A 13,581-nucleotide genomic window follows, 5' to 3' on the forward strand; every position below is an offset into this window, starting at 1 on the left:
CAGCGACATCAAATGCAAAGAAATCTAGTGACTCGGTCAAAACAAACTTCCCGCCTGGCAATTTTTCCATAGAAATGTACAGTTCGGTCTCTAAATATTGGGTTTTAAAGATTTAAAAAAAGGATACAGAACTCATCTAAAGGTGAAAAAAGATTAAATTATTTTCATTTAATACCGGAATCATTTCTTTCATCATTTCTTGAATTTCCCTTCATCAATTATGGAATTTTCCTCCATTATTTTTTAAATATTCTTTCATTAATTCTGGAATTATTTCCGTCATTGATTCTGAAATTATATCTCATTAATTCATTAATTCTGGAATTATCTCTTTCATTAATACTGGAATTATCTCTTTCATTAATTTTGGAATTATCTCTTTCATTAATTTTGGAATTCTCTCTTTCATTAATTCTGGAATTCTCTCTTTCATTAATTTTGGAATTATCTCTTTTTCATTAATTTTGGAATTATCTCTTTCCTTCATTCTGGAATTATCTCTTTCCTTCATTCTGGAATTATCTTTCATTAATTTTATTATTATCTCTTTCATTAATTCTTTCACTAATTTTGGAATTATCACTTTTATCAATGCTGTAATTATCTCTTACATTAATTCTAGAATATTTTCTTCCATTAATGCTGAAATTATCTTTCTTTAATGCTGAAATTATCTTTCTTTAATGCTGAAATTATAACTTTCATTAATTTTGGAATTATCTCGTCCAAGCTGAAATTATTTTTTCATTTATTGTTTTTTAAACTCCTATTTATGCCATAAGAAAATAACCGGGAGTGGGGGGGGGGGATCGTGTTTGTTTTCACCGTGTCACGTGATGTTCCGACGAAAGATATTGAGGGACATAGTTCTTAGCACTGCCAAGGCGGAGACCGCTGACGTCTTACTCTCTCCGGAGGCTTGATTTATTTACTGTTGGCGCTGCCATTTAATCTCGAAATTTCAGGTAACTCATGAGATGATGAAAGAGAGATAGAGAGTTCTCTTTGTTATTTTTTGGCATAAAATTTTTTTACGAGACGAAAATTTCAGTAACAAAATTCGTTCATTTGCAATAATCGATTTTATGTAGAAAAAATAATTATTTTTTTCCACAAGAACATTCGGACAATATGGATGATCGAACAAATAAGTGAAAACACGGATTATGTGGTCTTCAGATAGGGTTACCAGGTTCAATTTACGAATTTTTCGAGAATTTTTCTCGTAGGGCCTCCAAAAAATCCTTTGGCCTATGATGCTATTACGACGATCCTGCCTGTCAGCCCCACTTTTGTGGGGGGGGTCATGGAATTCTAGTACCTGATTCCTTTACTTCTATTAATTTACATTAATTAAACAAAAACATCAATAAAAAATTCGAAAAATGATCGAAGTTATCGAATTGCAACGTATATTTGATAAAGAGATGATGAAGCGCTTTAAAAGCATGAAAAAAATTCATGTCTGTTGAATATGGTTCGAGCCACGATGAAGTGTCAGCAGGTGGACCACGCGCCAATTATTATTAATAATTTATGAATTTTGTAAAATTATTCCCTCTCAATGGATCGTGTTTGATTACGATCCAGACTATCGACGCGTTCCTGAAATAATGAAAAAAAAAAATGAGTGTGATAGAATTCGTTCTTTTCATGAAAACAAAATTTCAAGATTTATGTTCGTAACTCGAAAAGTTTGTAAGTCGGGGAGCAACTACATAAAATTTTTAGAGAGGGCCGCAATTTTTTTTGTTTTTTTGCATCGGGCCGTGAAATTTTCCTAAGCCTGGACTGGTCTCCGATTTTTGAATTTGAATATCTCAGGGAATAATGGAGTTAAAAACATGTAACTTGTTTGTTAGGCTCAGAAGAGAAAGAGCAACAACTGTCTAATTGGAAGTTAGAGGACGGGGGGAGGGGAAGGATCGTATAAAAATTTCATTTTTTATTTTGTGTACACTGTATTTTCATCCTCAAAACTCGTACAGGGTAATTTCTGGTCACATTTTTAGAATTTTTAAAATTAGAGCCATACCACTACGACGAACGGTTGATGAGATAAAGACTGTAACAACACTCCAAGGAGAAACCTTTGAATCTTAGAATGGCCATAATATTACCAATAGACAGGGCCGCAAGTAGTTGGGGGGGGGGGGGAGCAGGCAAATCTGATGCCCCCGGCGCATTAAAAAGGGGGCGCAGATTTAACCATTTAACCCAGTGGTTCTCAACCTTTTTTTGTCCATGGCCCCCTTTCAACCATTTCTCATTCCTGTGGCCCCCTTGCGACCATGATCAATTTCCTACCTCCAACCCCCCCCCCCCCGTTTTCCCATTAGAAGATAATTATTCAAAAATTGTCTGAAGTATAAATATTTTTGAATTTAATTTGATTAATTTTTAATTTATGGAAATAACGAAAAAGCAAAATAAACACAATAGAATACAGTAAAAATAGAATAAATCCCTTGGGGTCACAAAGTGTCTGTATCATCGTAATGTTACTTTTTGTGAAGTTTATTGTTTTGTGTTTTCTCAGTTTGAGTTGTATGTTTTATGTGTTGTGTCAGTCCAATCAAAAAAAACAATTTTTTTAATCAATGTAAACTCTGCGCTTTGAAGACGGCACAATGTCTTCAGTCGTGTTACAATGTCAAGTTACTGTACTGGATGATCAAATTTGTATTATTTCCAAATTAGTTTATTTTTGTGTAAATTATTATGGTTTCGTTGAGAAAATGTCAGTTGTAGCTTCCAAAATACACATTCTTATAATGATAAAAATCGCAAAAAGTGGTAGCAAGCAGTTTTATTAATTTTATTCTCTTCATGTGGATAAAAGTAGTAATGAGGGGAGTAGCCACACATACGAATCACAATTGAAAAGTTTAACCTTCCACATCGTTTTCAACAATAACATAAGTATCAAGGATATAGGTTCATGTTGCAGCCCTATTATGAATTTAAAAAAATGAACTAAAATACATGTGAAATATTTTTAAATATTTGTTTGAGCCATTCGTTCCAGAGAAATCATGTACGCAGTGACAAAGCTGACGGAACATATAAATAATCAGATTTTCAAATAAGAAAATTATCAGTTTGTTGACTTCAATTTCGATACGGTCAAAATCTGATATTTTGTTGGATGACAAGCTACCTTCAAGTGGCTTTTTGGTTCAGAATATGACCGCTCTCTTGCAGGCAAACGAAGCAACGTGCGTGTTGGCTTAAACACAACACAATATTTCACATAACAGTCCGTACTATATGTAATATACAGGGCGCATAGGTAACGGGGCATATGGCATTTTACTGGGGAACCATTGGTTTCTATAGCCCACTGGCAGCGGAACAATAAATCTGCCCCGGCCCGTGACAGATTTCATGATCACTCGAGTGACCCACATTCTTTAGAAGGTTGAGCACTCCTGGGTATAAGATGTGGTCCAAATAGGGGGAGTTTGATAAAGCTCTGACATGTGGAGGACAAAAGAAACAACCTTCCTTTGATGTTTTCAATATTTTGCAACAAATTCACTAGAAAATTAATAAAGACATATAAGAAGTGCGGCTCCAATACATGGGGCACATGATAAAAGAACCAATAGCAACACCAACCTGATTGAAGTATCATAGATACGAGGTAAAAGTTGACCAATAGTTGGGTATACAGCATATACAACCACTGCAGTGTCTTTTGGAATCTGCATTCTGTGAGGTTTTTGCGTCTTTGATTCTGAAAGGTAGCATTTAAAAAAGAATCAATATGCATTTTTCATTCACATTGAGCTATTCATATAGCATTCGTATAATACAATGATCAAGAGATAACATGTTTCATTCAGGATCATTACCTTGAAGGGTTTTGATGCCTAGAGTTTGAAGAGGTATCAGAGCTTTCGTCATATCGTCTCGGAACTCACTGCGCATCGGGTAATTGTTATATTTAGGGATGACAACAGCAGGCCCTTCCTCAGAAGCAAGAGCATAGTCCAAGAAATCTGACGACTGTAAAAAGGACATGTTTTGGTGGTGGTTCACTTGATCTTGTGGAATAGGTTCCCATAACTCTGCTGAGGAGACTGTGTCAAGTCCAAACACTGGAACAAGGAATCGTGTTCACGTTTATGAAACTGATAAATTGCACAGCATAACAATACAACTTTACTATGAAATTTATAAAAAGAGAAGCGAGAATAAAATTCATTTAAAAAATGTGTAAATAGCATATGCTTTTTATGAATAGTTTGTGGAAAGAGAAATTACCCATATTCTTTGCCGCAACTTCGAAAGGATCAGTGAATGTATCTACCCTATTGTGGATCAGAGTTTGCCCATACTTCTCAAACATCATCATCAAATGCTCAGGACCGGTTCCGGTGAATGTTGCCATGTGCTCCCATAACTTCACGTATTTTGGCTCTAAAATATGGCTTGCAGCTTGGACAAGACTCTACGTGTGGAAACAATTTGACATCGATCAGGAATGGTGAAATATGGCAAGTATATATAACACTATGTTTTAGTTTGATATCATGAGATACAAGGTGTGTTCCATATGAACTGAGAGTGAAATTATTTTTAAAAAATAAAGAAATATATGGGTACAACAAAAGAAAAAAAATATTCATTTTAAAAATATCTTCCTTTAGATGATATGCAACTGTTCCATTGTTCAATCCCCTTTTCAAAGCAGTTAGAGAAAGCTTTTTTCCAAAGCTGCCTCTGTAATTTCTGCACAGCTGAAAAAACGTCGGCATCTTCATTAAATTTTTTACCACAGAACTGCTCCTTCCACATTGGAAAATAAGAAATCGCATGGTGTGAGATCCGGACCGTAATGAGTTTGGGATATGGGGTTCGCAGGTGGAGACAGACTTGAAAGTTTAAGGGGGGGGGGGCATGATCATTATTGCTGGCGGGGGCACAATGATGATGATGTCAATTCATTAGATACACATATATTTATATCATTATGGATCGAAACAGGATGCGATTGCTTTTGCAGGGGGACACCAGTATCGATTGGTAAGGGACAGTGCGAGGTTATGGTGTCACTGGGAATTTTTCTCTGGGGGTTATTAATAAATTTAATGGTCCCCCATAATTTTAACACAAGTAAATTCTAACACAATTGATACATTTGAAAAGAAATGTGGTGGACATGTTGGGATAGGTCGAGAAGCTGTCCATGCTTAGAATTGGACAACCATAGGTACTCTTTATGGGCATTTTATAATATTTCAGCATGTGTATATATTGTTTATAATTGCATTTTTGACTAGGTTAGTGTATTTTTTAAATATATGACATCCATGTTGGTTATGGGCAACTTTTTCTCAGCCACCTCGGTGGACAATTTGCCTGTTGTGGCGTTGTATTTGTATATACATTCGATCAGTTGACTCTACCTTTGAAGTTGGGGGAGGGAGGGTATCTCCACGTTTTAGTATTGAATTGATGAAGATATTGCTAAACAGAAATAGAGCATACAACACATAGCAAACAGAAATAACATGCAAGCGGGCATTATCGTGATGCAGCATCAAATTTCCTATGAATTTATGAGGCTCTCTTGATATGTGTTATCACAAAAATTTTTTTTTAAAAACGGAAACATATTATGCAAATACAATATCAAAATCATGGTGAAACCCCCTCAGAGAGTCTGGATCTCACACTATGCAATTTATAGTTGTCTGAGATGTTGAAAGGAGAACAAATTTCATGACAGACAATTTTACGAAGATACTGATGTTATTTCAGCTGTGAAGGGTTCATCGAAAAAGCTTTTTCTACTTGCTTTGAAAAGGGGGGAATTGAATGATTGGAGTGTTGCATATCATCTGAGGGAAGATATTTTGATAAAAGAATAAATTTTTTTGTACCTATATTTCTTGATTTTTTTATGATTTTACTCTCATGCCTTATGGAACGTACCTTGTATATTATTGAACTTGCCCAATATTCTTACCTGAATGAAATCTTTGTCCTGTCGGTGAGTCAGATTGAGTCCACCCTGTTGATTCTCGTATTCTAGTACATGGTGCAACAATCTATCAACGATAAGAATGTCACTGCCATAAAGGTTTTTAGTCAAGTTGGTAGCTTTCTTCAAGTCAGTAGATATTTTGATCGCCAAGTAGGTGCTCAGTGGCAGTTTGTCCCGTTCAATTACAGCAAGCTAGAACATAGATGAACCAGTAATAAGCACTCAGCTCAATGAAGTCATTAATTAACATAACCGAAACTGGTATATTATACTCGCTAAATATTTACCTGGTCTGCCAGTTCTAAGAATGTGTCTGACGTGCATTTGAAAAGATCTGGTTCCTGCCAGCCAAACTCTGGATGACAATATCTAGTGGCTTTACCTTGGGAGAAAAAAAATAATTACATTTATTTACTTTTACGCACGTACTTATCTATGTAAGCTATACTCATGTGTCACTGAAATTTCCTAGACGATACATGGAAAATTGTCTAGTTCAGTAACAGATCAGAATTCCATAAGATATAACTATTCCTACTTGATCTTGAGTATATGTGACCATTCCTCTACAGAATTTCTGACAAAATGGTGGATGCTGGAATGTGCAGGATGATTATAATTAAAGTTCCCATACTATATGAGTAGTTTTCCTCAAAAACCTGCTTATCTGAATACAAATTTTTAAAATTTTTAGGATATCTTCATGAGATCATGAGAGATATTTTTGAAATAAAAAAATAGTTCAGTTTTCAACCACCAGGTGATATAGGGAGTACTATTGCATTTTACATTTTCCTATGGCCCCATATAGCGGATATACCAATTTACAATGGAATATGTCTACCCGAATGGGTGCTACATAGTTATAAGTTCCAGTAAACTGACACTGCTCAGACCAATGTAACACCCGTCAGTATACTGAAACTGCTCCCACCTATGCAGCGCCCATTCTGGAGAACATATTATATTGAAACTCTGTATATCTGCTACATCAGAATCCCAACGTGGGTGCTAACGGCCCCTTGGGAGCGATGGAAAGTTCCACGGGTGCGGTAGAAGCTACGGGTATAACATCCTGTGAGTTAGATTCTGTTGGGGGCGATAGAGAAAAAAAGTCCTGAACAAGGGGGCGATGGGACAAAAAAGGTTGGGAAACTATGCGCTACAAGGTCTAGGGGGAAAGAAATACAATAAAAAAGCATCACTTTTTTCTACCTGGTGGTCAAAAATTGAATTTTTTTTAAATTTATTTCATAACATGGTCTCATTTAAGATATCCTAAAAATTTGACTATATTCGGATAAGCAATTTGAGAAAAACTACTCCGAGTATGGGAACTTTAATTATAATCACCCTGTATGTCGTGAGTGTTGTCAGAATCAGACATATGTCATGTTTGAGTACCGCCACCTGTCTACTATTGGAGTAAAAATGGAAAGTTCCTGAATTTTTGTGTCATGTAAATATCATGCTAAAGGTCTGTATACTCTCTGTAGAGAGAATTTTAAATTGGAGACCATCTTGGATTCGTGCCTCAAAGTTGGGAAAACTAACATATAACTAAAACCTCACAACTCTATTGATTGATATACTCCACTGTATTGATCCCAGTCTCCAAGATATATTTAAAAACATTATTCACACTTACCAACAGAGCCTTTGGGGCAAAGGTGAACAGCTTCCTTTTCAAATAGAGTTCTATCCCACCAGATACCTTCACTAAATGATCTAGGGCATCCATCATAGACAACTGTAATGAAAAAAAGTAAAATAATAATTGATTAGTAAGACGATATTGAAAACAATAATCCTATATAAATGGACCAAACAGTAATGAAATGTATGAACAACTATGACTGTTTAGAACATTCGAAAGTGGCTATTAAAGAGATTCTTGACCTTTTTCAGCCCGCGACCTAAAATGAACAAGATCAGTTTCGTGACCCATGGGCCATGGGGCTGTTTGTTTTTCAAAATTGGTGAAACTAGTGACGAAACAAGGGCATGTATGTAGGATTGTAAGTGGATTTGCCCGACTCATCTACGAAGCCCATGCAAATCAAGTTTGGATCATGGCAGGTAGCTCAAGAATCCCTGGCTGTAATCGCTTTTGTGCGATTGTGCGACACAACTCTTGTACATCCCGGTTTTTTTTTAAACGTGGATCATGGTCAGTGGGTCATCCCACTTGAAGGTAAAAAAAAAGGCAACCCTGCCCCCGCAATTAATGGGTGCTGATGAGTGAGGGAAATATATTAGGTATTATGCATGTTTGACTTTAGAATAGCAGAGAGCTTTCAGTCTTTTTCAGAAACGGGCGGACCCCACACATAGACTAATAGGGATAGCTATTGACACACTATAACACAAGAAATCATAACACTACATCTTTTTTTCAGATATTATCTCCTTTCAAGGAAACAGTTATTTTCCGGATATTATGCTGAGGTGAGCTCGGAAAGAAAAGTCATCACGTCTCCGCCGGGACTCGAACCCAGGCCCTCTTGCATACCGGGCAAGCATGCTACCATCTACACCACTGGAGACACATGAATCTGCCTTCCAAATTTCACGCACTGTGTCGTGAGGCGCTGAAGTAGAGGCATTAGTAGCCTCTCTTAACTTCAGGAAATGACTTCAGTTAAGAGAGGCTACTAATGCCTCTACTTCAGCGCCTCACGACACAGTGCGTGAAATTTGGAAGGCAGATTCATGTGTCTCCAGTGGTGTAGATGGTAGCATGCTTGCCCGGTATGCAAGAGGGCCTGGGTTCGAGTCCCGGCGGAGACGTGATGACTTTTCTTTCCGAGCTCACCTCAGCATAATATCCGGAAAATAACTGTTTCCTTGATATCTCTGGCTGAGAAAAAAGCCATCTATATTATCTCCTTTGTTCATCTCTGGTGTTCCCACTTCCACAGTATAGGATTTTCATAGTAGGCCAGGGTTGTTAGTACTGTTTACACGAACTGGAAGCCCCCTCTTATCCATGTTTCCCCCACATCTTTTCCCAAACTATGCTATAGAAGATTAAGTAAATTTTTAACAAATATTTTCCCATTAATTCTTTTTTATCTTTTATATTTCATTTCCAGTATTAATGCGTCAAAACAGTAATTTTCCCGATTCCCCGGGAATTTTTCTCGGGATTTCGGGAAATCGCTAAAAATTCCCGAGAACTGGCGGCAGGTGGGAATTATCGAGCGGAAACCCCTAATTACATGGATATAGTTATACATCAATATATTTTACGTGCAGACACTTACCTTCACATCCCCTAAGCGTAACTTCAGCGAATGGGTTCGAACAAGAATCACAGCGACGTCCGATCACACCAGCTCGGCACTTGCACTGGCCAGTCAAGGGATTGCAACGATTTCCAAATGACCCAGTGGCATAGCAATCACAATCAAAACATATATCGCTGTGAAGAGGTTGAAAATGCTTGTCCTGATAAATGAATAGAAATGAAATTTTATAAACATGAATATCAATACAGATTTCTGATGAGATTATCATGCGACAATCAAAGTTACTAGCCTATGCACCACATTATTTAAAAAGTATTTCCAAATTGAGCCAAATTGCAGTGTTTCAGTCAATGTAATATTAGGCGAGCTACTTACCTCACACGCACATTCCCCAGTTGTCTTGTTGCAATTGGCATCGTAACCTTTGTCCGTATCACAGTGACAAGGTCCACATATAGGGTAACCCCACCAGTTTGACGGACATCGATGATCGACCTCAAGCTCGCAGTAATCTCCTGTATGGGATGCATCACACATGCACGAGTAACCCCATTTGGTGTTGAGATCTTTCTCCGACGGTACACATTTTGAATCTGGTGCACATGGGTTAACTTCACAGACTGGAAGACATTGCTTACCGACATAGCCTGGAGCAAAAAAAAAAAAAAGGTTTCAAATTCAGTTAGACAAGAAAAGGTATTCCTTGGTAAGTCAGATTGCGAAAAAAAATGTTGGTTGGCTACACATTCATTGGGTTATAAGTGATAAAAAAATCACACACATATGTGCGTAGGGATTTCTCAGGAGCTTCTCAAGAAAAACGGTCCAAAAAATAATGATTTTTTCCGACTTCTCCGGGACTTTACATCCTTTTCCTATGGTAAAAGACACTGCCACAAAATCAGGAAAAATCTGTGTCATTCATTTACTCTAGTTTAACAATCACATAGGGGTCATTTAAGTATTACGTCAGCATCAGCATACGTCATCAACACCATCATTTATGAAGATATGAAATATTCTTAATGGCATCTTATTAGGTGCGCCTAAAACGAAAAAAAAAAAAACACCTTTCGACAGTTATTGGGCACCTGAACTAACATTTTCCCTATTGATAAGTCCCCTACAGATCCACTTTAGTGATCTCTAAATGTTTCACGGATTCTTCAAGTGCTCAGGAAATGTGTCCGGGCCGCTTAAGTGCTCTAAAATTGTACCACATGTCACTCAAGGGATCTCTAAATGTGCCACGGATCGTTTAAGTGTTCTAGAACTGTGTCGCGGGTTACTTAAGTGATCTTTGAATGTGATAGTGATCTTTGAGGCCTACTTCAGTGATCTGAAAATGTGCCTCGGGCCACTTAAATGCTCTGGAATTGTGCCACGGATCATTTAAGCGATTTTTAAATGTGCTGCAAATTTGTAAACGTGCATTTTTACAAAATTGGGTTCGGAGGGGGGGGGGGGGGAAGCCACATCAGATAACCTTCAGGGCCACATTTGGTCTGCGGGTTTACCATATATGGCTTGAAGTGTGGGTCGCAATGAAATTCATTCCTAAAGAGAAACTTTGAGTTCTTACCTTTCAAATAGCATTGAAATGAACAGAAATTTATTATAATAACATATAAAGGTATTTTCTTTCGAAATTTTAACTTTTTTAAAAAATGTTTTTGTATTAAATTGTTTTTTTCGTCTGGGGGAGGCACACAAGCCCCCCCCCCTATGCCGCCCCCCCACAACCCACGTACTTTTCTGATCCGACCAATGTGCGTTAGAAGGTGGGGGCAGTGCTGACGAAATTTTGCTGACAAGGGGGGGGGGGGTGTCAAAAATGGCTAAAAATTAGCTGACGTAATACTTTAACGGTCCCTTACAAAAATTTTAAGCGCCCAATGCAAACTTTATAGTCACCATGGCGACGTGGTACCTTGGGATTGATTTGCCATGTCCTGTAATAAGACAACACGTATATCTGTAACTATTCTAGTGGAGTTTCGCAGACAGACACTGCACGTAAAAGGACACTTTTGTGTCCGACAGGCAAAAGCCTGTCTTATTACTTATTACTTTTCTCCATGCATTTTACTATCCATCAACGGACACACTCTTCTTTAGTAAACGAACTTTTCAGTCCCATCGTGTCCGTTATTAAGAGGTTTCACTGTACTACTAAACCAACCCTACATGCATATCGCAAATATACCTCTGCATAACTTCAAACAAACTCGTCGGAAAGTATATCACACAGGTATATATACCTATATGTTGTATACCTAACGCGAAGTTTGTTTTTGAGGAATTCTTATCATATGCTTTAGGGGAGGTTGCCATCTACTTGCTAAATTTGGAAGCAAACTCTTTGACAGGCAACTTTGTCTGTTGTGTTATATGTAAATTTTGAGGAATAATTGCTATGCATAAAAAAACTTTTTTTGATATAAACAATATATTTATCACATTTATTATCTGTTAATGTTTATTAATATTTTTATAATATAATAAACCAGTTGCAGAAAAATTAATACATAGTGTTGAAAAATACTGTCTGTCAATACATTGGCACGTTGTGTGTCAATCACCATCGAGAGAGAGAGAGAGAGAGCTGTTTGAAGATATGAAATATTCTAAGCTGCTGACGAAATTTTGCTGAGAGGGAGGAGGGTTTGACCCCCAAGACACTCACCAGTATCACAGACGCATTCATAGTCATCCCATTTGTCAATACACGTGCTGTTTTGCGGACACTTGTTCATGTGGCAGGAATTGGGCAACCTGCAGCCTTCACGAACTTTACTCTCCAGCGACGGTCTCAACCAGCTGTCACTACTCATGTTTATGCGAACATCCTTTTTTCGAAAATACAAGAAAACATACATAAATACAAACACTGAAAAAAAAAAAAATCATATCAAATTTATAATTTGGAAGTACCACTCAAGCGTAGGCTGACCATATTTTCGGGAGAAAAATACGGGATATTGGCCTTCAAAATACGGGACAGTGCTAGTTATCGCCAAAAGTAAGCAAAGTTGCCCACTCGTGCTAAAATCACAGAAAAGTCGCTAAAGCCGGGTTTTCCGAGAAGTAGAATTTCAGCGCCGGGTGCAGCGCGAAAACGCTGATTGGTTAAAAACCTGAAACTCACTTTTCTTGACCAACCAAATATATGAGATGAATATTCCATCGTAGTTCCATCTGTTATCGTAATGTAATTTCTGAGTTTGGAAGATAACAGATAATTCTAATCGATGATGAAGAAAATTCAAGTTGCGGTCTTTGAAAATACGTGAAAAACCAGGACATTTTTGCAAAAAAAAGTCGGGACGGACAGAAAAACCGTGACTGTCCCTGGAAATACACGACGTATGGTCACCCTACGCATGCATGTAATGAGTGCACACGCGTATTAAATCATAAATACAACATACGCATGAATCATCAATGTTCATAGCAGCCAATGCACATACTGTATGCAACACAATACAATAGCAACTGATTATAAGAATCAAATCGGAAAAGCAATAACCAAAGGATGTTTTGACAAAGAAAAAAAATCTTCGGTTATAAGAATCCAATTTCCACTTATAAGAATCAAAAAATATATGTTTTTCAAAAAACTGCCACCATTTATTTCAACGGGTACTTGTTCCCCTGAGGAAGGGGAGATGGAATGGTCCAAAGGGGCACCCAATGGGGAGGGGGGTTTCTTGAGTTTCGGGAGGCGATAAGGAAAAAAAAGTTGAAGAAGGGTGCGACGGAACAAAAATATCGAGAAGCTGTGCTCTAGATACGCTACCTTCAACCCATTGCTTTTTTGAGCACCATATGACGCTTCTTGAAGCACCAAGAGTGCTCGAGCCTGATTTCGTGCTTGATCAACGCCTCAACTGAACACGGTAAAAATGGCATTCAAGGATTACAATCAACGCAGATTTCATGCATAAGTATGTAAAAGCTGTCGTGTAAGGGATGCTGTTCAACTACTGATGGGTATGGGCAGTGCTCGAGAATCGAATAAGGTTGAAGACGCCCACCTGTTCTAAATCATAGTTTCCCTAACTTTTTTTTCTCATGGTCCTCCAACTCAAGTCAACCCCTAGGATCCTATATTAAACCCATGGCTTCCAACGCCCATAACTAGACTGGGCCCCGAGCCGAATTGCGCCCCCTCCCACAAAGAAAAAACTACACTTATTTTGCATATTTCATGGACATTTTGAGTTTCTTGTTTGAAATAATTTGCCAAGAGCGCCAACCTAGCGTTTGGTGGCGCCAACCCCTATTTTTCTGAGCGGGATCCGGAACTTTCGCCCCCGACATTTCGTTCCCGAC

The 13,581-nt window shown here is 37.7% G+C and overlaps 1 protein-coding gene and 1 non-coding gene across 5 annotated transcripts in view; both read right to left on the reverse strand.

Moving 5' to 3' along the window:
- The window catches only part of stan (Protocadherin-like wing polarity protein stan), a 414,391-nt gene that overhangs the window by 27,199 nt on the left and 373,611 nt on the right, over positions 1 to 13,581 (reverse strand). For all 4 annotated transcript variants that reach the window (XM_089241555.1, XM_089241556.1, XM_089241557.1 and 1 more), the window contains 9 exons: positions 11,933 to 12,095; positions 9,622 to 9,893; positions 9,262 to 9,445; positions 7,644 to 7,745; positions 6,283 to 6,377; positions 5,978 to 6,187; positions 4,270 to 4,456; positions 3,858 to 4,103; positions 3,622 to 3,739 (listed from right to left, as the gene is read on the reverse strand). In XM_089241555.1, coding sequence (XP_089097681.1) covers positions 3,622 to 3,739; positions 3,858 to 4,103; positions 4,270 to 4,456; positions 5,978 to 6,187; positions 6,283 to 6,377; positions 7,644 to 7,745; positions 9,262 to 9,445; positions 9,622 to 9,893; positions 11,933 to 12,095 — 1,577 coding nt within the window. The remainder of the gene's footprint in view (positions 1 to 3,621; positions 3,740 to 3,857; positions 4,104 to 4,269; positions 4,457 to 5,977; positions 6,188 to 6,282; positions 6,378 to 7,643; positions 7,746 to 9,261; positions 9,446 to 9,621; positions 9,894 to 11,932; positions 12,096 to 13,581) is intronic.
- On the reverse strand, positions 8,469 to 8,542 carry TRNAT-GGU (transfer RNA threonine (anticodon GGU)). The gene has a single exon. It is a non-coding gene; the product is annotated as a tRNA-Thr (tRNA).

The sequence above is a fragment of the Pholcus phalangioides genome, unplaced genomic scaffold, assembly GCF_987345545.1.
Source record: "Pholcus phalangioides strain wild (caught in Gottingen) unplaced genomic scaffold, Ppha-v1.0 ptg000014l_1, whole genome shotgun sequence".
Classification (NCBI taxonomy): Eukaryota; Metazoa; Arthropoda; class Arachnida; order Araneae; family Pholcidae; genus Pholcus; species Pholcus phalangioides.